Here is a 25253-nt window from a genome sequence, read left to right on the forward strand (position 1 = left end):
TAAAAAGTAGAAATTGATTAGTGGAATAGAAGCAACCTAGCAGAGTACCAAGAACTCCGACTATTTAGTTAAGAATTCAGCTAACAAAAATTTCTAGGGAAACTGGAAAGTAGTTTGGCAGAAATGAAGTTTAGATCAATATTTTCAATAATACAATAAATTCCAAATAATAATATGTGACCTAAATGTACAAAATAACTTCAAACAATTTAGAGGAAAAGGTAAGGAGTTATCTTTCACAACTATGGATCAGAAGGAAGATTGTTAACTGGGAAAAAAAATTTTTTTCCAGTAAATTTTTGACAAAGGATTAATATCTTAAGATGTATAAGAAATTGATAAAATTATAATATGATCTATTCCCCAAAATCAAAAGATATGAAGACAATTATCAAATTATCAAAAGGCAAAGTTATCTGTAAACATGTGAAAAATGCTCCAAAACACAGATAAAAGTAAATTAAATAAACGGAGTTTCCACCTCACATCAATCAGATTAGCAGAAATGATGCCCTTCTCTAAAAGAAAACAAAAAAATTTAGGACAGAAATACTAACAGATTATTGGTGAAACTGTAAACTGAATCAAACAATTCTGATAAACCGTGTAGAACTATACTCCAAAAAACACACCCAAAAAAATGTTATCACAATATGGCTAAGGGACATCTATCTCCAGAGATGAAAAAAGGACCCTATGCACAAATAGATTTCTAGTGACACTTTATTGCGGTAAAGAACTGAAAAAGTAGGGGAAGGATCATGGGAAGACAGCAGAGCAGGGCAGTGAATTTCAAGCTCTCCAGATTTCCCCAAAAAACTGAACAAACTTACATCTCAGAGGAAACACAATGGTGCAAAACCAAGACTTGGGTTGCAACAGAAGACCCGAAGACCCCATAGCAGGAATGACATGTAACACCTACAGATCAGCTCCAAAGATACAGCAAGTGGAGCAAGCTGAGTTTGCCAGGCAGGAGCCTCAGCAGAACCATAGAACTGTCAGCTCCCAGACTGCAGGATCTGTGGGGTTCTGAGTCCTGGCACACTGAGTGAACCTTAGTTGGTTAGGAACGCCAGGCCCTGCTGTGCTGGCAGCCCTGAGTAAGCAGCACACAGGGAGTGCAGAAGCAAGGGGACATGGACACTGCTGGCTGCAGGCACTTGTAGGAAGTGGGAGCTCTTGGTTTGGGGTTTAAGTCAGAGGGGAGAGCTGAAGTGAAACTAAAGACACCATCTCCCAAACCCAGGATTAGAAATGCTTACACTAATATTTCTCATTAAAACACAGATATAAATATAGATGTGTGAATGAACCAGCAAAGAACCCAGACACAGAAACTTACTATGGAAATAAGGAAAAAATAAGGAAAACCAAGGTTCAACTTTGGAAGACACTGAATTAAAAAAAAAAAAAAAAAAAAAAAACTCTTCTAATCTAAGGAGTAACGTTCAAGTTACCTGCCCAGAAAAAATTCACATAACTCAAAAATGACTTTAAAAATCAAGTGGGGCAGGAGGAAGGAATTTATGACCAGAGGAGAACTAGAGATCATTATTGATCACAAAATAGAAGATTTTGATTATACCAAACTAAAAAGTTCCTGTACAAACAATACTAATGCAAACAAGATTAGAAGGGAAGTAACAAATTGGGAAAATATTTTTAAAAGTAAAGGTTCTGACAAAGGTCTCATTTCCAAAATATAGAGAGAACTGACCCTAATTTGTAAGAAACCGAACCATTCTCCAATTGATAAATGGTCAAAGGATATGAACAGACAATTTTTCAGATGATGAAATTGAAACTATTTCCACTCATATGAAAGAGTGCTCCAAATCACTATTGATCAGAAAAATGCAAATTAAGAGAACTCTGAGATACCACTACACACCTGTCAGATTGGCTAAGATGACAGGAAGAAATAATGATGAATGTTGGAGAGGATGTGGGAAAACTGGGACACTGATACATTGTTGGTGGAGTTGTGAACGAATCCAGCCATTCTGGAGAGCAATCTGGAACTATGCCCAAAAAGTTATCAAACTGTGCATACCCTTTGACCCAGCAGCGCTACTACTGGGATTATATCCCAAAGAAATACTAAAGAGCGGAAAGGGTCCTGTATGTGCCAAAATGTTTGTGGCAGCTCTTTTTGTTGTGGCTAGAAACTGGAAGATGAATGGATGTCCATCAGTTGGAGAATGGTTGGGTAAATTATGGTATATGAAGGTTATGGAATATTATTGCTCTGTAAGAAATAACCAGCAGGAGGAATATAGAGAGGCTTGGAGAGACTTACATCAACTGATGCTGAGTGAAATGAGCAGAACCAGAAGATCACTGTACACTTCAACAACAATACTGTATGAGGATGTATTCTGATGGAAGTGGAAATCTTCAACATAAAGAAGATCCAACTCACTTCCAGTTGATCAATGATGGACAGAGGTAGCTACACCCAGAGAAGAAACACTGGGAAGTGAATGTAAATTGTTAGCACTAATATCTGTCTGCCCAGGTTACATGTACCTTCAGAATCTAATACTTAATGTGCAACAAGAAAATGGTATTTACACACATATATTGTACCTAGACTATATTGTAACACATGTAAAATGTATGGGATTGCCTGTCATCGGGGGGAGGAAGTAGAGGGAGGGGGGGGTTTATTTGGAAAAATGAATATAAGGGATAATATTATAAAAAATATATATAATAAAATAAAAAAAATCAAGTGGGGAGGAGATTGAGGAAAAAACTTTTTTAAAAAATTCAAAAAAAGGAAGATAATGAAAAAAAAAAGTTAACCAAACTAGAAAAGATACAAAATCTTAAAGAAAAGTCCTTTGAAAATTAAAATTGGGCAAGGGGAAGCAAGTAAAGTTATGAGACCAACAAATAACAAAACAATACAAAGAATGAAGTAGAATGATGGTGAAATATCTTATAATAAAAACAGAACTGCAAAACGGATCAAAAAGAGGAAAGGATGGACTACCCGAAAGCTATGAGCAAAAAAAAAAGAACATTGATACAATGCAAGAAATAATTTTTTAAAATTGTCTTGAATAGAACATGAGGGAAAAGTAAGGGGGGGGGGGGGGGAATCTACATTATCACCACCTCAGAAGAATCCTAAGAATATTATTGCCAAATTTCTAAACTCCCCAAAGAGAAAATTTTGCAAAAAACAAACAAAAATTAGTAATTCAAATGTGCTGCTGCTACAATTAGAATGGTACAGGCTTTATCAGCAGCCACAGGTCCTGGAATCATACATACTAAGAAAAGAATTAAGCCTGAAAATCAAAAATAGCTTAACCAGAAAAAAATTAAATGACTTACATATTTTCAAGACTCTCTCAAATCAAACTTGAACTTAATAGAAAACTTAATATATAGAGCAAGGCCTCAATGTGGACAAAATCATTTATGTCTTTTACATGGAAATGTATATACCATATTTAAGACTGACATTAATAATTGGGTAGCTAAAAAAAAAAATTTGGGCAAAGTTGAGTATGATCTGATTCTAAAAAGCAAAACTAGGAAAAGGTAAAAAATATCATGTTATAAAAAAGAATTGCAGCACCCTCAAAAATCTATAAAAAAGAAAAATAAGGGGGCAGGAAATAGAATAAGGTGGGGATAAAAAAGGATATGTAGATTTATGGCAGTAGAATAAGATAAGTATCATAATGGAAAAGAGATAGAGGGGGAAGAGGGCATAGGATAAGATAGGTAAAAAAAGGTGTTTAGATTAACAAGAAAGAGATATATGTAGATTAATGGGAGGAAAGAAGGAAAGAAAGGTTGGGGGGGGGGGGAGAAGATAAAGGAGGAATCCATGGAAAGGGAAGGCAGTTAATAACAAAGCCAGTTAAGGAGCAAAATTAGTTATAAAGTTATACACAAACACTATAAGGATCAGGAGCAGAATTTATTAGGAAAAAAAGTAGGGCTAATAATCATCGATCTCGGGCAAAACCAAACTTAAGATTCAAACTAGAGAAATTTATATTATGTGTCTGCCATATTGTTTTAGATGCATGTTTATATATGAGTGTGCATAAATTACAAGGAAGCAAGAAAAAAGTGGAGGCATAAATATAATTTCCTCGATTACCCTAATTGCTTTCTTGGAATGGAAATTTATTGTTATATATTTTGTTATATATATTATATATATTGTTATATGTATTTGAATCCTTTCTGATGTACTCTGCTGGGTGCATGAATAATGCCATCTTCCTTTTCTGTTCAATTGTTTTTTTATTTAGTATTTTCTTGATAGAACCAAAAACAAAGACAGATGACTTTAAATTGGGAAATAGCTGAATAAATTATGATTTATGAATATAAGAGATTAAGGCACTTTAAGATATAATGAAAGGGGTAGATTCAAAGAAACCTGTGAGGATTTATATGAACTGATATAAATTTGGATTTTAAAATGAGGATCAGTGCAATGTCCAAACACCAGTGAATGAATCATATTTCTCATTTCTCTTAAAAGGAAATGAATTAAGCATATGTAGTATGAGATGTACATAGGGCTTTTTTTTTTTTTTCCAGGAAGGAGGGACAGGAATTATGGGGGAAGTCACATGGTCATAGAAATAGTAAAAGGGGAAGGTGCTATGAAGGATGTGTTGGGTTTTTTTTAATTCCCCGAAGTTGAGGACAGTGAAAAACAGCAGCATTCAAGCCACTGCTTTTGATTTTAGCATGTACTTTTAAAAATAGGCCATGTAACATTCATGTTATCTTCAGTTCTTTTGGTTCTCTTTTATTTTTTAAATTTCCATTAACTAAGTTGTTGTAAAGAGAAAAAGGGGCTATGACATAATCAAGAGACTTAAAACTAGAAGAGTCCTAAGAGATGTGGTAGAGTTCTTTCCAGCTTCAAATTGTATGAATCAGAATAAATTTTTATTTGTTATTCTGATCTATGCTCTGGCGAGAAAGATTACCGCTCTCTTGCTATAGAGTAAAGTGTGAATTTATCCTCAATTCCCTTATAGACTGTATCTACTCCATGAAGAGAGAAAAACAAGTTTGGCATGGCAGCCTGTGTAGCCTACCTGTAAACTATCATGAACCTCCAGGCTAATGGTAATTGGGATGTATAGGATAGGAAGCTTACAGAAGGAATAAAACAAATTAAAATATGTAAAAAATGAAAGGCCAATATGGCTGTCACTGACAGAACTAAGGGGTTTTCCATCTCCCTGAAATGCCTTGAGAAATATGCAAGATAAAAGAGTAGTTGATCTCTAACTGGTGTTAGACTAATGTTGGAAAGAGTGAAAAAAGGTCAGAGTTACTGACCTGTGATTGATAGAAAGATGGGCATAATAGTCTTATCTACTATAGAGCACTTTTAAAGTCAAACAACACAGAATAATATTTTGGCAAAAAAAGAAAAGCAATTCCACAGATGCAGAAATTTGTCTAATTTGTCTTTTATTGCATTATGAAAATAATACATTTTTGGCAAAGTAAGCTGGGCTCCAAGTTCAAATAATAAGAAAATCCTGAAGGAAGTTAATTATTGGTTCACTATATTTAAATATATTCTCATCAATACACTATCATTCTTATTAGACTATTAATGCATTAAACTTAGTCTTGAACCACTTTCCCATATAAAATTATAATTATTTAATGTCACTGCAGTAATCCATTTTATGACTACCATCTATCTCACAAATAGCTGAGCATCCTTTTTGCCATGTACTTATGAAACAGTTCAGGGACCATAATTTGAAAGTCTACCCATAATTTAGTTCCTTTGGTTGTACAAGTTGCAAATTTATTCCCTCTCCAATTTTTTCATAAATACCATTTTAACAGCTTTCTTAAGAATTACTTCACACCAGCACCTTAACATGAAAACTAGTTTATACTATGTTATTTGAAAGTTAGTTTCTGACTTTAGATTAAAATGCATAAATACATGCCTATCTACATTGGCAAAATAAAGCACTCTTATGAACACAATGCTTTTATAAAGCCAGTGCTTATATGACCCAGCCTTTGAGGGACTCTTTTCAAAGTAGAATGACTACTGCTCCAAATTGCCAACAATAGACTATTATTTTGCCTGCTTTCAAAGGTGCAGTCAAAACTTATCCTAACTTGATTTAAATAAACCATTTGAAGTGGGAGGGAGAGGAGGATTGTTAAGGATTCACTGATTGTAGTGTTCTACTACATTAGAACAGTTTTCAGCATTTTCAAAACATATTGTATCAATTCTTAGAAAAAATAAATAAAAACTATAAAAACTGTTTATCCCTCAATGCCTAATCAGTATTGATTATTTTCTATCTTAGGCAAACCGCCTGATTAAGTTAGAAACCTGCTCTAGACTACAAAGGATGAGCAAGGAAATAGCATTTTTAATCCACAAATTCTTGAGCTAAGAGCTTTTGAAATAACTTCTGTTGGCTCATCACATTCAAGAAAATTGATGTCAGAATGACTAAATCAGGTCTGACATTATTAATTAGTACTGTTGTTTTCTTTCTTTATCTCCTGAGTGCACCTTTTCAAACTTAAATGAAAACTTCTCATTCCCTGATAGTTACCAACACCTTTACAGCAGCTAAACAAGAAGCCTCTACCCAGGTTTAACCATGGAAGCATCAGTCCCATCTGTTCTAATAAAGAAGCATGATACGCTTTCCATAAGCAAACCCAGAGTCTTCTTCAGTTAACCTTGTGTAAACAGCAATAAATCTGATCTATGATCAACATTTGAAGGCTAACAAGAAACTAAAAATTAAAAAGCATTCTCTCATACAGAGTTAGGATAGCATTGTATACATTCATCATTATTTGACTTTATTTAATAAAGAGATGCATTTACCCTTGCAACAACAGCAATTGCAAGTTTACAAGTTCACAGACCACAAAACCACGTTGCTAAATTTTAAAACTTAAAATTGACAAAGTAAATTGGTTATAATCATTATATTAACAAATAGTCCATGGCACTACAACTATTAAAATAAAAATATCAAAAGGTCATAGGTGCTTAAAGAATAGGTTTATTGACAATATTTTCACAAAAATCCTAAAGGAAATTCCAAAATTTCTAAACTTAAAATGTTTAAAATTTGTTCTCATTGGCAAAATATCCCTTAACAAAAAAGTAAAATTTTACTATGAATGAATGTCATATTTACCTTGCTTCATTTCAACATTTTGAACGTTTATTTTTTATTAAACACATCTGCAGTTAGCAATTTTGAAAAAATAAAAAAAAAAATTTACAATGTTTGATTTTTTTCTCTCTGGGAGACACTAATCAACGTGCAGTGTTGTGTTTTGGTTTTTTTTTTTTGTTTGTTTGTTTATTTTTTAACTATCAAACATTCTTAAATATGTCCTCTGGCTGCTGTGAAACCTGACAGACAAGACAGTCAGTAATAAGTACTCTACAAATATAGAAACTGAGCCAAATTATTCTGGTGTTTTGGTAAAGAAAATTTAAACAGACAAAATCCACAACCTGTGTTTTTCCCCAAATCATTCGTAAAGCATATGATATGGTATCAGAAATTGCGTCAACTTTTTAATCCATTTGTGTATTTCAGGCATCTGAAACTAAAAAAACGTATCCTTTTGTTTTGATAAAAATGTACTCGAATATTTTATAACATTAATATTTATTGCTTTATATGAATACTGTATTGAAAGCCCAAGCATTCAGTTTACACACAGAAATTATACAATTATATACCGCTTCACAAAGGCAGTGAACACATTACAATCTACAAAATCTACTTTACAGAAATTTAAAAATTCTAAATATCAAAAAGGTACAGTTGAAGAAACAGGTATAAATTTGGCAGCCAGTAATTTTGACTGGGAAGTTGCAGCTTGCATGACTTTATGGGAATCTGAAAACATTGAGTTGAGCAGTAGTTGTGCTTTGCGCTGATCTGAAAAATATAACACTGGCTGTCGGACTAGCATGTTCAAAAATATTTAATTCACTTCAAAATGTCATACAAATTATGTTGGTTTCTATGCACCCCTAGAACTTTCAATTATTTAGCTCAGGTACATAACTAGGTAATATATTAATTCCTCCAGTACAGTGGTGTATCATACCAAATCCATTTGCATACTTTCAAATAATTTAGAAAGAAATGTGTAATATTCACAATGTTCATAGAAGCAAGCAGAAGGTCAAGTAACCTGCCCAGTTCTTCTGAGATGTTCTCACATCAGCTTCATAAGCATTCACCCTAAAAAATATTAAGCTAATGGTTGAAGACTGTTCTTAACATAAAACAAATATTTCTCATAAATAAATGAAGTCCTTTTAGTCAGGCACCTCAGAAGTATACAAAAGGGTTGTAGTTTGAACAGATTTCTTGGAATGTATTTAACCTGGTATTTTTCAACAGTGTTAAATTTCCAGGGTTTCATAGGGGCCAGATTTTATTTGAATTATTCAGAAGTGAAAGAAATTTCTTTCTGAAAGAGGTGAATTCAATTATTTCCAATAGAAAAAGTATTCACTGTATTCATCTCTTATAGAAACAGAAAAATAGAACATTTTCCCCTTTAGAATAGTATATATATATTTATATGTATTTATGACTTAAGGTTCCATTGTACATAGTCAAACAATAAAATCTGGAAACCAGCATGAAACCCTATAATTCACATGTTAAAATGTTGAAACTATGACCAAAATATGAAAACTGCTAGAGCTGTCAGAAATAGACAAGACAAAAAGCTTTCTTGCATATGTATAAACTAAATGTGGTAATCTCCAAAAAGTTTGTCAAAATTATAATTACCTTCCAGTTTAAAAACTTTTATTCTAAATTAAAAAAAAAATCTATACACATACCACTGATTTGACCAGACCAAAAAGTCAGCGGTAAGCAGGACCTGAAGGAGCCGATATTCACAGTTCTTACGTGTAAAACTCTTTCAGGATTTATTCCATGAAGAATCATATTTTACAACCTGCTTCTCTTGTAAAACTAAAGGTCCACTTTATTACATAAAAGTTTTATACAGTGGAAAATCAGGGCCTTATGTAAAATACTGCATCTAAGTGGGTTTCATAGTTAGTCTTGTTCCATGGGTTCTTCCGCAACGTCTGTGGCCTCATCACTGTTTTCCATTGGGGATTCGGATGGAATTTCTCGAGTTTCACTGGCATAGGTTCCTAACTCTTCCGTTTCACTGCAATCAGCACCACTACTTACAGGTCTTGTGTTTTCACTGTCTTCAGAATGCAAATCTTTGTCTTCCTGAGAGAGGACAGATTCCTCCATTTGATGACTCTCCTCAGAAGTCTCTTCACTCACAGTTAAGGCCTCATCAGTCTCTTTTTCCTGATCTTTTCTTTCTGAAGGAATTTCTTGTGAGGTCACAAAAGATTCTAAAAATAACCAAAAATTGGAACAATTAAATTGTCAGCCCCAATTAAATCTATATTCCTCCATCCAACAGGTCAAATCATATCCTGAACTTTTAATCAAGAAACACCTCCAGCAATCAACATTAAAACAATGGTACATGAATCCCAACTATTTCTAAATACCTTCCTCCTCATCTTCCTCCTCCTCTTCTTCTTCCTCCTCCTCCTCTTCCTCTTCTGTACAACGCTGTCTGGCAGAGCTGTTTCCTCTGTCTTTATCCTGAGATGCAGATGGCGTTCCTGTTTCTTCTACCACAGCTGAAGACATCTCACCAGGGGAATTCTGGTTGGTTGTGTCTTCACCTTCTGTGTCAAATTTGAGTCTTTTTACCTCATGGCCCTCAGCTTCCACAGAGTCTTCATCAGAGTGTTTATTTTTTACAGGACTCGCTTGGGCACCTTCTGAATCAGATGTTGATGAATCACTGTGTAAATTTTATAAAAGCCTTATTAGACAAAAAAATATTTGCCAGATCCACCACAGTCTCATATTTAACATACAACATTTTCTAATATTCTGCTGACAAAGTTAACATGTCTGACAACAGAGGAATTTAGGAAGTCAGCATTTCAGTACTAACAGGTTCCACTTTAAATCAGCTTCCTCCCCCCCCCCATACCAGTGCCATTTACTATGTGAACCTCCTCTGCCTATACCTTACTTTTTAATGCTAACTTTCTCTAGATGAGACAAAAACTTGTTCTTTCTATTTCCTTTATATACTGCCAGGAAAAAGTCTATCCCAAGAAATTTCAAACCTTATTTGAAAAGATTTTTTTTTCTTTTCCAAGTACCTTTTTTTAAAATCTCAAGTTTATTTTAAGCTTTATGAATACAGTAACTCCTTAAAATTTAGCTCTATAGGTCACCATTATGGTATTTACTTCGTCCTAACCCTACACTATAGATTCCAAAAAATATATATAACCCTGGGCAGAAGTGGCAGATTAACTTTGGTGAAAAGGCATTTAAGTTATATACAAACCTGTGGTTTTTCTCCTCAGTTAGTTGTAAATTTGACTCTTTACCTTCTGAATTCTCAGGCAAACCATTTGTTGTCATGGGGGCTGACAAAGAAACCTTTGGTCGATTTACTGGTCTGGGAGTTCCAGGACCATTTATGTTAGACCTATAACAAAGCATCATTATTATTCTGATGAAAATTAGTCCTTCCCCAGATAAACACACATATATATTCCCAAAAGATAACATTGTCTTCCAAGTCTACACGTCAAGAAATACGTTTTTTCTATTTGCTATTTGTACATTCCCATCAGAAGCCTATGTTTGAAAGAATAGGATCCACTTTCCAAGAAGGGAAATGCTGTGCCTTTTGTCACTAAAACCAACTTACCTGTCAGTGTAACTTGGTGAGTTTCCAGGAAACATAACACCATTCATCCGGTTTACGCTGTTAGAACTGTTTTTCCTATGAGAAATGAAAACATTCTGCTATATAACAAAATTCTAGAATTCTTTAGTTTTGGTAATGAAAAATGTACCTTCTTAAAAAAAAAATTAGTAGAGGGTTTTTGTGACAGTCAACATTTGGTTTTAATATGCCTAGGAAAAATGTGTCCATATTTCTTCCGAATGTAAATACATGTCCTTAAAATATATGTGCATTTACAAAAAGTCACAGGTAAAGTAGAGCCTTGACTAAGAGAAATAATTTGGGGGATGTATTAATAAGGAAAAACTGCATACTTCATCAAATAAAACCCTAGACTGTTTTACTAAGTCTAAAATTGAATTTTTTCACATCTTTTTCAAATTTTTCCCCGTTTCATATATTACCCATAAAATTCTAACTGAAAAATCAGCAAAATCTGAATTACCAAAAAATTGAGGTGCCTTTAGCTTTTCATCTTCAGACTTGGTCTTATGCTACCACTATAATTACATTACTTAGATTCTAAAGTTAAATTAGCTATGTCATTTATATAGACTTGTTTATATCCTTAACAATGGGTTAAAAAAAATTTTATTGTTCTTTTTTTCCAGTAAGTACAGTAGAACATTTAAAGTGTGTTTATATTGGAGCATTTTCCTTTAAAACTGTCATGTTCCAGAAAAAAATGGCAAGCAAATTAAAGCTAATCAATTCCTTAAATTTTGACCTTGAGGTAGACTCTCTTATTTCCACCAAATCTTCCCCTCCCTCAAGGCTGGGATTAAGTGACTTGCCCAGGGTCACACAGCTAGGAAGTATTAAGTGTCTAGGAAGATTTGAACTTGGGTCTTCCTGAATTCAAGGCTGGTGCTCTGTCCACTGAGCCACCTAGCTGCCCCCTATTTCCACCAAACCTTAAAAGTTTTAGTAACAGTTCAGCCATAAAGCACAAAGCTTAGATATAGAAGATGTTCATTCATCTCCTGGGGAAAGGGTTCTTAATCCTAAATCAACTTTTAGTTTAAATATTTTGATTAGTAAGATTTTGATCTTAAATATTTTGATAACTACATTCCAATAGATTAAGCTTTCTTTGTAATCTCATATTTTATATTACACGTTTAAAAATAAGAGATCTGTAACCAAAAAAATAAATAAAAAATAAATATCCTTTGTCCTAAAGATATTCTGAAATGGGAGAAATAGTCACCTAGGTATCCCCAAGTTTCATAAGCAGTATTTAATCTGTCAAACCTTGAATAAATCAACTATTCGAGATAGACAAAGAAAACATTACTCAGCCAAATAATGGGCAAACTCCTCACCAGTGAGACTAACAAACAAGTGAACCATATTGATCCCCTCCTGAACACTTGTTCAGAAACCAAGATATCTTTCCTATACTAAACAAATCCTAAACCTTATCTCCTTTAGTCTCTAAATGAGAATCTTTGTTAAGAGTAGACTTTCACAGAATAGGGTTTATATATATATATATATATATATATATATATATATATATATATATATATATATATATATATATATATATATATATATATAAGATTATAAAACAAAGAGTTTGTTCAGGAAACTTAAGCAACTTGGGAACATAAAAATTAAAAAGATTTAGAAATTAGATTAGATTTATTTATCTATTCTTTAGATTCATAAGTCTGAGATTTTAACATAAATAAACACAAGTTTAAGGCACTAGCACTAAAAATACAAATCTAGTAATGCCCATCTTTCTGATGGGGGGCACCACAAAACTATACCAACCAAATTAATGAGGCTAGGAAGAAGCAGTTGATTGATGAAAGCATAAATTCTACAATGCTAAAAGGAAAGAGTATTTTTAAAGCTAATCCAAGAATTTTATACTTACTCTGAAGATGGATATACACAGCTAACAACCATCACATTCTGCAATAACAAAAAATTGATAATTTAGTGCTTCTATAAGACCATACACTGCTGTTAAGCATTCTTATTGTCACAACCATCCTGAGGTAAAGTCTTTATTCCTGCTATTTTACTAATGAAGAAAATATGGTGGTACATATAAATAATAAAATCAAACCCTTAAGTCAGGGCCAAAAATCAAACTTTTCCCCAACCATAAACATTTTTTACTATAATTTGTTTCTTGGAAACAAAACCCATCAAATTTTCTTACCCTAAATATTGCCAATTTCTACTAAAGTTCTATTTCAATGTTCCATCATGATGTGAAGGTGAGTCTAGGTTTTCAAAGACTATGCAGTAGAAGACAATCTCTGGCAGCTCCTACATCAACCTAAAAGGTATTGATGGAAGGAGTATTCTCAGCAGTAAAATCATGGCCTTTTTAATGTAATGAATACTTTGGAAGTCTACACTGGTGGAGGAAAAATACTGGCAACGAAGTCCCAGAGATGGTGGGCAGGCCCTGACAATAAATCTTCACAGGCAGGGCAAGAAAACTATAGCACTGCTGAGTATAATTCTCACTTTGGGACCTTGTAAACCATGGAGAAGGAGATGGGATATGAAGATGGGGTGAAAAAGGGAGAGTAAGGAAGTGATCAAAAGAATTAACATGGAACCCTACAAATCCCTGTTATTTTAGAGTTTACACTGGAATTAAAGGAATTTAATACAAATTTAATCAGAATTTTTAGATTAATTCTAAATATATGATAATATATTCCCAAATAAATACAACTGATAAACAAAAGGATAATTTTAACAACTTCAAGCAAAACAACTGTACCAAATATCTCTCAAGGTCTTCTCAATCAGCCCTATTTTTCTACAAATATAATGCAATTCAATTAGGGAAAAAATACCTTTTCTACTCCTCTGAGAAATTTGTCCGTTCCTGTATAGTTCCTCCTTGGGTCTGTTAGCAATTCACAAAGTCGCTGAATAGTAAAAGGAATACTGTAATAGAATACAATTTTATAATTAAGAAATTGTGTTATCAACATGCAAAAGCACTGAGAACATTAAGGGACCAAATTTTCACTGATATATCCTAGAGTAATTTAACATAGCTAGGGCTTTCAATTACAGTATTCAAAAATGACACATCCTTTCAATACTTCAAAAAAAAATAAAAATCAAACTACCCCCTCCCCATCTTCCTTAATTTAAAAAAAAAAAAAGCACTTAAATTAGCACAAAAATTAAAATATTCTAAATTAAAAGTTATTTCAAATCACAAAATTTAAGGATTACATGAAATGTAAGTAATCCTGTACCTACCTCACAGGGTTGTTGTGAGGATCAAATGAGAATATATCTTTAGCACTTAGCACAGCATCTAAATATTTATTCCTTTCTCTTCCCCACACTTGTTGATCAAGGCATCTTAGCATTAAGTTTTATGTTTTAAAGTTTTAAACAAGAATTTTTAAAATTAGCAACAGTAGTCATAGTCGTTTCATTCTATAAATTCAATGTAATCCTTTACCTTAGAGCAAGGTTAAAGTCTAAGAAAATTGTGATTTTTCTTTAGGATAGGCTTTAAAGGTGAATTACTCTTAACTGCAAAGAGTGCACCATGTGTAATTCCATTCTTATAATTAAGTGAAATTCTATCCTTTATATCTAAAAATGCTTTGACTGTATCACATGCATAATTGTGTACATATACCTCCCCCAAATTGACAAGAATTTCGTGTTCCCAAATTAGCAAGTATATTTCTAAAGTATCTGTAATAGAATAATTACACTAAAATTCTTCAGTCTTACACCAACCAAAGAAGGAATTGTCATTAAAATACTGATCTAATACCTCACCAGAGCAGAGTGATATTTCAAGCTTCCTAGAGACTATCCCCAGAAAGTACAAGCATTGGTAACTCTTATATCAAACTGGGAAAAAAAAAAAAAAAGTCTTCCCAACTATACTGTTATTTTTAAAAGACCAACCTAGCTAAAAATATGGAAAGTTCGTCATCAAAAAAATAGTCAACAGTGGAGGAATTTGGGAGGCAAAAGCAATTAATGAAGATCATCTACTAAGGCATAAAATGATGGTCCTTCTGAACCAATAAAAGAAATACCTACATCCATGAAAATAAACATTGATCCACAAACTTATTGTAAATACAATTACACACAAAGAAAGTTTTATTTCAACAGGAAAAACAAAACAACTCCTAAGATCTGTAACATGACCACATATTTAATTATATGTTGCCTGGGTAACACAGGTAAAAATTATAATAGTTACAAAACTCTGTCCTTTGAAAGTATCTGGTACACAAATGTCTACATCTCAAGTACAGCTTAAAAGTACATTCTCTTATAAGCATTACAATATGATAATGAAAGAATTTAAATTGTAATTAAGACATACAACTGAAATAAATCATATCAATATTGAGACACACTTATCTATATAAAATGAAAAGGCAAATTGAAATGTAACAAAGCCAGTTAAACACATTTTTAAGACATAGAATTTAATGTGTGCATATAGAATTTAACATATACTTTAACATATTTAACATGTATGGGACTATCTGCCATCTAGGGAAGGAGGTGAAGGGGAAGGAGAGGAAAAGTTGAAACAAGTTTTTGCACGGGTCAATGTTGAAAAATTACCCATGCATAAGTTTTGTATATAAGAAGCTATAAAAAAAATAAATAAATAAGACATAAAATTTATACTAATTATTCTCTAAAGGAAATCAATGAATATGTATTCAACTTTTTAAAACTATAAGTACTACTAACAATACCTGGCATCTAAATTAAACATATCATAACATATCTTTGAAGGGTATAGTGACTTTAAGCAAGTTATATTCATCAAAAATTTAAGTATTCTTTTAGTCACTTATGGTATACATATAAATAATGCTAAGAAATATAGGCTTCCAAATTATCATATTCTGTGAAAGCAACATAAGTTAAAATATAGTTATAGTACAAAAGAAGCATATACTAAATTATTTTAGAATTACTCTTTTAATTATCACAAATATATTGGCCTAAAAAAAAAGCAGGCATGTAACAAAGAGATTCACTTTTTTGATGAACAAACTAATCCTTTATTTTCTCCATTTTATAGAAACTGAAGTAAACTTCTGATGAGCTCAGAAGGAAGGAATGGTTAACAAACTAGACAGACAGACACATCACTACATTTTCTCTCAAAGCAACATTGTAAGGACTAGAAGACAACTTTTACATTATAATTAATACAAACTGTTTTCTATTATTCAAAAGGGGAAATGTTACTATTATTTCTTCTTGAAGTCCTCAGGTTCTGTAGTCTATTTTTCTGCATTTCAAAAGCACTCAGTGTCACTTGTGCCCAGGAGATGGCAGTATATCATTTTTTTCCTCTCCCATCTCTTTTCCCAAAGGCCAAAAGATTTCAAAGAAAAAGTTCTTCTCCCTTTTGGAAAGATGCCTTTAAAAAACTGATTTTGAGAAAACATCTAAGACAAAGAAATAACTATGAAATTATGATATTACATTCGTATAGTTGGCAATTTTCTACCCAGAAATTTATTTCTACAAGTTAATGAGTTAGTCTTATATAATCAATCCAAATATATCACATTTGGTTTAATTATGGGAAAAGGTTGCACACTCCATTAATCTCCATTTAAGATACATGGCAAAATGCTCTATGCTCTGCACACACACACAAAAAAAAAAAGAAAAAAAAGAAAGAAAGAAAATTAGATTCATCTGAACAAAAGTTAGAAACAGATTTGTTCAATAATATCAAATAAGATTAACAAAATATTTAGAAAAGTAAAAAATATATATCAAACGCCTATTTGCTTGCATCATAATGCTGGGCAATGGAGAGGTACAAAATATTTTGGGTAAAAAATGACCCTAAGGCCCCAACAAAATTAAAATGGAAATATGCATCAATTAGGGGAGGAACTACAATATAAAGAACACTATGAATAAGAGAAATAAATTCAAAGTAAATAGCAATTCAATGGACATTTAATTTTAGAAAAAGGATCTGATACAACAGAGAAAAGACATAAAGCACAAGCATGGAGAGTCTAAGTATTATCTAGAAATCATAGGGCTTATCCTAGACTTTAATACTTTATGAACAAAACTAGCTCATCAACAATTTTAATGAGACAGAAAAAAATTATTAAAATTTTAAAATATCAATTTTGCAATCAAAATATATTATTCCATCCTTTATTTTCCACTCTCCCTTACCAAAAACAAAAAACCAAAAAAGATATTTACTTTCAAATATTTGAGAACGTAATAGGTCCTAATAAATTCAGTTATTTAAATTTCCAGGAATATTTGACTCACATATGAAAAAATTTCTTAGAATAAGATCCAGATCTCTCTAAAAACCCCAAAGTAACTAATTCGAAAATTACAGCTAAATTTTATTCAATTAAACAATTACAGATCACAATAAATTACTGAAGAATAAACCTTTTCAAACTCAAACCTATGAACTCTTTTATTTGATTAAGTTTCTCCAATGTACAATTTATAAAATTAATATAAGAGTAAAGTGAAATTCAAGATACTAGAAACCTGATGCAACAAAATGAGAAGAAAACAGATTATTAAGAGTTAAATGAAGTCAGTCTCTAGCTGATCCCTAACAGTAAGCTTTCACAAAGGTGAAAAAAAAAAAAAAAAAAAACACCACTCAAATGCATGTACTAATGATCTTATGTTTTAAAGTTGCAGCATAAATAGTTTAGCTGTGTGTCAGTTAAGTTTCAAATCTTAAAACATTCTTAATATATACAACATGTATTCAGGTTGAAAGAACTAAAGAAAAAAGCAGAACTATAATCTCTTTGATACCATTAAAGTTTTGAACTAATTTGCCACTAGGGAATTCAGTACTGTGCTTAAACAACTACCTTTGTAGATAAGCTTAGCAACAGAAATCTCTTAGTATTCAGTAGGTAACTACTGTATTCAACCAAATTTAAAAATTAAGAACAAAATATTTCTACATAAACTATTTAGTTCCCCATCATCCTTACAAAAGGTAAAAATGACGAAAATGATAAATGATTTTGAGCAACGTTTGCTTAGTGATAGGAGGTTAAGTCAAGAAGCAATGAATTCAGGTGCTATCTCTGATACATACCATATCATTCAACTTTTTACTGCCCCCGTAGCATTCACAAAGCCTCAAACCATTAAGAAAATTGCTAATACACTAGAACATTCTTAAACTGATCAAGAAAATACATTTCTGGGCAAAGCTTTCTATAACAGAATAAAGTTGGCACTATAAAGTCTATATAAAGAAACACCCCTATCTTCTACAGGAAGAGGTGAGATACTGATTAGAAATAAAAAGATAGGGGCAGCTAGGTGGCTCAGTGGATAGAGCACCAATCCTGAATTCAGGAAGACCAGAGTTCAAATCTGGTCTCAGACACTTAACACTTCCTAGCTGACCCTGGGCAAGTCACTTAACTCCAGCCTTAGGGGGGAAGGAGGGGAAGAGACTGAGGAAAACAGACAATAAGCACTCTGCCCAACATCATGTGGGTAAAGTAACCAAGCCAGCACCCAGTATTGGGGACTCAAAACCACACATTCCTTCTACCACTCTACAGGTCAATTCTTGAGGTGTGTGACTGGTTTATAGTAATAACCATCACAATAGACCAAGAAACAGTACAGATTTGTGGTTCCTTAGGGATGAAGGGATTACATAAATACTATTGTTTCACTTAAAAAATAAATGGAGATGCTAGATTATGACTGACATGGATACATTGCAAGCAGCTTGATTCTAATACCTAAAAGTTGGTTTTTTGTTCCCCTAATATGCAAACCAAAGTTAAAAGTTAAAGATAAACTTTTCATAACATTTAAATAAATGGTTTTTTTAAACTGCTATCAATATGATGAGTCCTAGCCATTCAGAAAGCACCTTTCTCTATTACCCCAACAAATATTATGAGCTACTAGCATATCTCAAATAAAGTGTAAGTCTAGGAGCCATGAGTAGATGATTATAAAACTCCCTCTCTATCCAATGTTCTTAACTTGGGGTCCATCAATTCAGATTCAGGGAATCTATCAAATTGGATGGATGAATTGGTGGAGTGAATGACATCTTTTATTTCAATATCAGTGGTTCCCTTTGGCAATTCTATATTTTAATTTATGCATTTTAAATGATTTGGAGAACAGGCCCTATTTAATCTTAAAAGATTAAAGGAAAAAGAAGAGAAAGTGAAAGAAATGGAGAGGGGGGAAGAAATAGAGATGGAATATGTATTGAGGAAGGACCTTTAAAAATTATATTTTAAAAATTTCCTTTTATTAATTTCTTTTAATTTACAATTCTGATACTTTTATCTGAAGTGACAATGACAATGAGTGTCAAGTAAAAAATTCATGTTCAAAACTGACAAATCATTGTCCTAATACTCTATTCTTGTCTTATCTTCATTAAAAAGAGCAACCATTAATTTCTGAACTGTAAATAACTCATTCCCTTACCGAAATTTTAAAGGTCCATAAATTAAAACATAAATAAAAGCATAATTTTAAGTAAAAAAAGAGTAATGACAACCTGCAATACAAATTTACTCAAATATGAAAACAAATAAAATTTACACATTCTCATTTCCAAAGGGAGGGGGAAACATTTTTTAAAGATACAGAAATCAATGTTTAAAAAAACACAGTATTGGATGTTTGTGTTTATTTAGAATAGAACAAAATGCTTCTTACCTGTAATTTCTAAATAATCAGAAAAATAAGCACTGGCTCATTTCTGATAAGTACTAAAAAACACAAAACTCAAAAAAACAAATCTTAGGCATGAGGTAACTAGACCACAGATATAAATCTGATTACAATAATGCACAAGACAAAAAACTGAAATTTTAAAGTCCTAAAAACAAAACAAAACAAACAACAACAAAAAAAAAAAAAAAACCCAAAACCTTTAATTTATCAAAGACAAAAGATGTTGAGTTTTCCTGGCTAAACAGAAAACAAAGGGGAAAAAATGTTATATGGTTTCTAACTCTGAAATCAAAAGAGGCTATTTAAAAAGTCCAAAATATTTTAGAACCTAGTTACAACATGTCATCATTTTAAAAGATAAATATTCCTTTTTCTTTCAATATATCCCAGAATCTAATTAAATCAATCAGTATTTTGTACAAGTTCAGTTTCATAGTATATGTGGTACATGTATCTTTCAGACCTCATTAGTTTGAAAAATTCAAAAAGCAAATTTGCAATAGCTTATATCTTCACAATATAACAATAAGTACCAAATGAAATTTAAATATGTCATCTTATCTCAGTTTTTTAAAATCACAGTTAATATAGTTTGGTGAACTTAAAAGTTGAACTGCTATGAAATGTAAATGTTCATTTTTTTTATTTATTTCAGTTCATCTTCTAATTCATAGTTTTAAGTTGGTATTTATTTCTGAAAATGACATTAAAGTATTTTTCTATTAAGTATAAAAATTCCAGATTAAAATTCAACTAAGTATCCTTACTTCTAAAAGGTTCATGAAAATAAATATTTTTATAACTTATAACATCATTAAGTTTTTTCAAGAATTAAAACTTTGTACTCCTTCCCATATCTCACCCAAAAGCAATTTAGAGATGGGTTTTGAAACAAAAAAACAACACACGATTAATGACAAACATAAACCATAAAATTTTTAACAAACAACATGAGAGTTCAGGGAAGATCAATGTTATAATCAAAGTCTCAAAACTGTTTATTAGCTAAACACATGAAAGGACAATTATACTCCATCAACCATCCTCACAGATAAAATCGCTTTCAATAACTACCCCAGGGTTTGAATATAACAATTCTGTAACTTATCATAATTGATATTTTAAAAACAAAGTGCTGAGCATAGTTCTATACAATTCAAATTTCTATTTCACAAAGCCTTTAAAATGCTGATAGAGGAAATTTAAATTTTCAGTACCAAATAAAAGAGAAGACATCCATTTTTTAAAAATCAGCTTTATTTTAACAAAATATGGTTTCAATGAAACGTCTCACAAAGCAACAAATAGTATATGTAATGTGCTTTTTAAAAATGAGATCAAAAGTTATCACCTTCCAGTAGTTATTCTGGAAAATTTTTAAACACATTAAAATTTATAATATTAACTCTGTTGTAAGGAACTTTTGCTATTTACAAATATGTCACTATTAGTTAGCTGCAAGTTCTACATAAACTATATAAACATTAGAGATACAGTATCATTTAAGAATAAAATCCTTCAAGATAAATACAACTTAATTTATGCTATTGTTTCATAAATACATTTTGTAAAAATCTAATTTCATAAAAAAGGTCATGATGCGTCTAGAGTAAAGAGAGGAGATAAGTGCAAATATTTTTAAATTAAACTGTACATTAGTAGCCAGAAACTACTACATAAAAGGCCTTAATAGGACTCCCCCCAAAAAAAATGTCATTAACATTTGTTTTGAAATAAAATTCATAATTTTAATATTCATATCAGGTCACTTGTGTGAAGCTATTCTAAAGAGCAAAATCTAGAATACTAAATGGCAAGCATAACTCCCCTACCCCCCAAAATTTAAAACATACCAAAACTTAATGAAATAGTTAACATTTTATTATGAATTCAATGTTTAAAAATAGTATTTTAAAAATGCATACCCATTGAATCCAGTGACAATTTTCAGAATTCTTTCCTTCATTTCATCAAAGGGAATATATTCAACATTAGGGTTGGGAGGACCTCTTGGTTCAGGAGCTGACGTTCTGAAATCATCCATAACTTTCTCCAATTTGAAAATAAAATAGCCTTTAAATTGCGACCACTGAATCCTATGAAATTAAAAGAAAAAAGAAAAAAAGACCAATTAAGTATCTTTATAATTCTTTACTAAGGATAAAATTGCATGTTGCCAGTGATTAAATGCAAATGTTTACAAAATAACAAGAAATGATAAAGATCTCTTTAAAATGAAGTAAAATATAGCAATCCAGTCAAAACCAATTTGGTCAAATCAGACTGCAGCTTCTAAGCTTCCTTTATCTCTGATATTCTGAAACTTTACCTGACTCAGTGTTCCAAACTGCTTCAAATCAGGTTCATACTGATCCAAATATTTTTCAATAACTATAACTTCACCAATGCAACTATTTAGCAATACTAAGCAGCAACAGAATTAACTAATTAAAAAATTTTATTTAACTAATGTGTGGTAAAGAGCTATGGTAATTTATATAGTTCATAAAGTAACAGACAGGTTCATTACTAGTTTATCAATAAAACAAGCATGTTTCTTTTATTCAACAAATGTTTCTGAAAATTCATGCATAAGACAAAATGTGACTTCTATAAATTATGGTGTCACTTGCACTTTACTAGTCATGTAGTTTTACCTCATGTAACATTTTACTTTTTTAAAAAAAGTATTATATGATGAGTATATCATATAATATTAAACTTGAAAATGCACAATGCTAATCAAGTCAGCTCACCCAGATTCCTCTGCTAGCTCTCCCCAACCCTCAACTTCAAAGTATAATTAGCTCACTTGACTAGAAAAGGCATAGAAGATGGGTTTGGAATCCCAACTCTCACTTGGTTTCCTTTTCCTATTTGCTGGCCCACTTCTCCCTTGGTTTCCTTTTCTACTTGCTGTTTCTACATATTCCAATGGATGTGTAGATGACCCAAGAACTCCTTTCTCACTTGTTAGAACCACTACCACTTCCTCCTCCTCATTCCTCCAGCAGTTAATGCCTCTCCTTGCAAAAATCTAAAGGCTCTTAAAAAATTCTTGAGTTATTTGTTTCAAGAGATAGCATACCACAACCTATCCTAAGTTGTCAGAATCAAATGAAATATTGCATGAAAACCCATTTCATAATCATAAAGCACTATATAAATGTCAGCAATGGTAATTATGATCTAGGATCTTTTTTTACAGCACTAAAGATCTATATAAAATTTAAATTGTTACCAATAATTGCCAGTAGTTTCCTGCAACTAATAGTTTTTCCTCCCTTAGTAATTCTCTTTTGTATCTCTGACTCCTTAACCATACTGTCATGCTGAACCTAGGTGTCTTCCAGCAGGACACTTCACTTCTCAGGCTTTGCACATGTGAGATAGTAGAATGGCCTAAAAATGTACATTTGGCTGCCTTCCATGAACGAAAATTTTCTGTTCAAAATTTCAATTCCTTTAAAAATCAAGTAAGGTTACTCATCTTACTCATTTTAGCCTATCTCAAAAAGAAGGCTGGATTCTTAACTTCCAAAAAACTACCCTGCTTACTTTCTCTGAGGGAAAAGGATACTATTTATTTCCTAAAAGGTTATGTAACTTGTACTTGAAAGCCACTGATAAACTATTATACTAACATTTATTCCTCCCTACTCCCTATGTCTGACATTTTGATATGTTTTTATTGCTTAAAGACTTTATGTCTATCAATTATCTTTCCACTTTGCAAATGTATATCTATGTCTTTTTATTTCCTCATTTACTTACACTCCACAGCTGGATTTATGAAGCAAAGAAAGAAAAGTCACTGAGTTCTAAAATGAAGGGCCACTCCTTAAATCTCTAACTCCACTAATCTCTATTCTTGATAGGGAAAGTAAGAGGCTGGAAAAATAAATCAAAATCAAGTAAAGGAGTAGTAATGAAAATCAAGTAAATCAAGTAAAGATCAAGTAATCAAGTAAAGTAGTAACACACACAGATGCCTGAAGTAAGAAAAATATGCTGTTTATTCTCAACTTGGACAAGGTTTTACATAAGGAGAAAGAAGAAAAAGTGAGTGAAGTGAATGACAGGAAGATAAATAAACATACAAAAAGCATTGATTAATCAATCTATTATATCCAAGAAATCATGATGGGTATTGAGAATACAAAAATCTTCTAACTAAATGTTTACATTCTACCAGGGCTAACAAAGCAACAATTTATATGAATAAATAAATAAAAGGCAATTTAAAGGAAAGAGAACATTAACTGAAGAGTTAATGGCTTCTTGGAGGTGGAGTCCCTAGAATTTAAAGTTGAAGTAAGATTAAAAGCTCTCAAAGCTATGTGGAAGCAGGAAGTAAAATGCCAAGCACTAGGTATAGGCCAAATCAGCTGCAATGGATTGTGTGTAATAGGAAGTAATATAATGTTAAATCTAAAAACACTGGTGTGGGAGGGCAGGAAGAAGGAAATATGTTAACAACAACAACAACAACAACAAAAAAAAAAAAAAAGAGAGAGGAGAGGAAAGAAGGGGAGAGAAGAAAGGAGGGGAAGGAAGGAGAGAGGAGGATCCTTGCAAATCAATGACTCCATAGCATTATGGAAAACAAAAAAGCTTGGACTGCATAGAATGCAAGCCTTCAGAAATAGGGAGGTATCTGGTCTCACTATGTACAACATCTAGAATTCTGTTTTGTTCTGAGCACTGGGGACTGCTTGTGATCAATCTGTGGTAGAGTTTTCCAAACTCATATTGGTCTGATCAGGACCACACTATGCCATGACCCTTATATGTCATATCATTTTGATCTTCTATGAGCACAAACGACAACAAGAAGGAAAAGGATAATCTGAAGGATATCCAGAATGGTCAAAGGCCTTAAATAAGTATTAAGAGAAGTCTAAGAAGAAACAAGGTAGATGCATACAAGAATCTGAAAAACTATAATATAGAAAAGGGATTAATTAACCCTTATTCTATTTGGCCTCTCTAAGTAAATTACTCTCAGGAGTAATCGGCAAAAGCTGCAAGAAGCTTTTTGTAACCACAGCACTGCACAACAGTCCTTAGCAAACAGAAGGCCCTAAATAAATGTGGTTTTGACATGATAGGATTTGTGCATTGAGAGTCAGTTGGTTTGACATTTCTGAAGAATGGATTGGAACTTAAACTATATTACAAGGTAAGAGCATTACTGAAGTATAAACATGATTAATTCTGACTATTTTAAATTAAAAGTTTCTGGAAAAAAACCTATTCAAGCCAAGAACAGAAGGAATGAAGAAACTCAGGGGGAAATGCTCCCAGACAATGTTGGATAGGATGTTGCAATATTGTTATGGTAGAGGAAATGATGAGCTGGTTGATTTAGAAAAATATGAAAAGACTTGGACTTTGAAGGAAGATGCTAATCCATCCTAAGAAAACATGATAGGAGGAAATAAAGCACAATATGGCCTTAAATATAGATATATGTATGAGTGTATATGCATGTTTGTAAATATATATATAATAAGCGCACACAAAAATATATATGCTTAATTGTAGCCTTCTTTGGGGCGGTGACAGAAAGAAGGGAGTTAAAAAAAAAGATGCAAAGCAGAGAAGAAAAGAAACTCGAAGAACTGGGCAGCTTTGAAAACAACAATTTATAATATTATATATGTTTTCTTGAA

General features: G+C 32.1%; 1 protein-coding gene across 2 annotated transcripts in view; it reads right to left on the minus strand.

Annotated features, from left to right (window-relative positions):
- Window positions 1–8111: 8111 nt before the first annotated feature.
- PPP4R2 (protein phosphatase 4 regulatory subunit 2) overlaps window positions 8112–25253 on the minus strand; it is a 51421-nt gene continuing 34279 nt past the window's right edge. The window contains exons 3-10 of one of the 2 annotated variants that reach the window (XM_074284093.1): window positions 21504–21674; window positions 13683–13776; window positions 12740–12777; window positions 10813–10887; window positions 10444–10587; window positions 9581–9882; window positions 9243–9418; window positions 8112–8264 (exon numbers count right to left, since the gene is read on the minus strand). In XM_074284093.1, the coding sequence (XP_074140194.1) occupies window positions 8250–8264; window positions 9243–9418; window positions 9581–9882; window positions 10444–10587; window positions 10813–10887; window positions 12740–12777; window positions 13683–13776; window positions 21504–21674 (1015 nt within the window). In that variant the 3' untranslated portion in view covers window positions 8112–8249. Of the gene's footprint in view, window positions 8265–8826; window positions 9419–9580; window positions 9883–10443; window positions 10588–10812; window positions 10888–12739; window positions 12778–13682; window positions 13777–21503; window positions 21675–25253 lie in introns of those variants that run through there. The other variant, XM_074284094.1, reaches the window with a different exon arrangement.

The sequence above is a fragment of the Sminthopsis crassicaudata genome, chromosome 1 (assembly GCF_048593235.1).
Source record: "Sminthopsis crassicaudata isolate SCR6 chromosome 1, ASM4859323v1, whole genome shotgun sequence".
NCBI classification, from domain to species: Eukaryota; Metazoa; Chordata; class Mammalia; order Dasyuromorphia; family Dasyuridae; genus Sminthopsis; species Sminthopsis crassicaudata.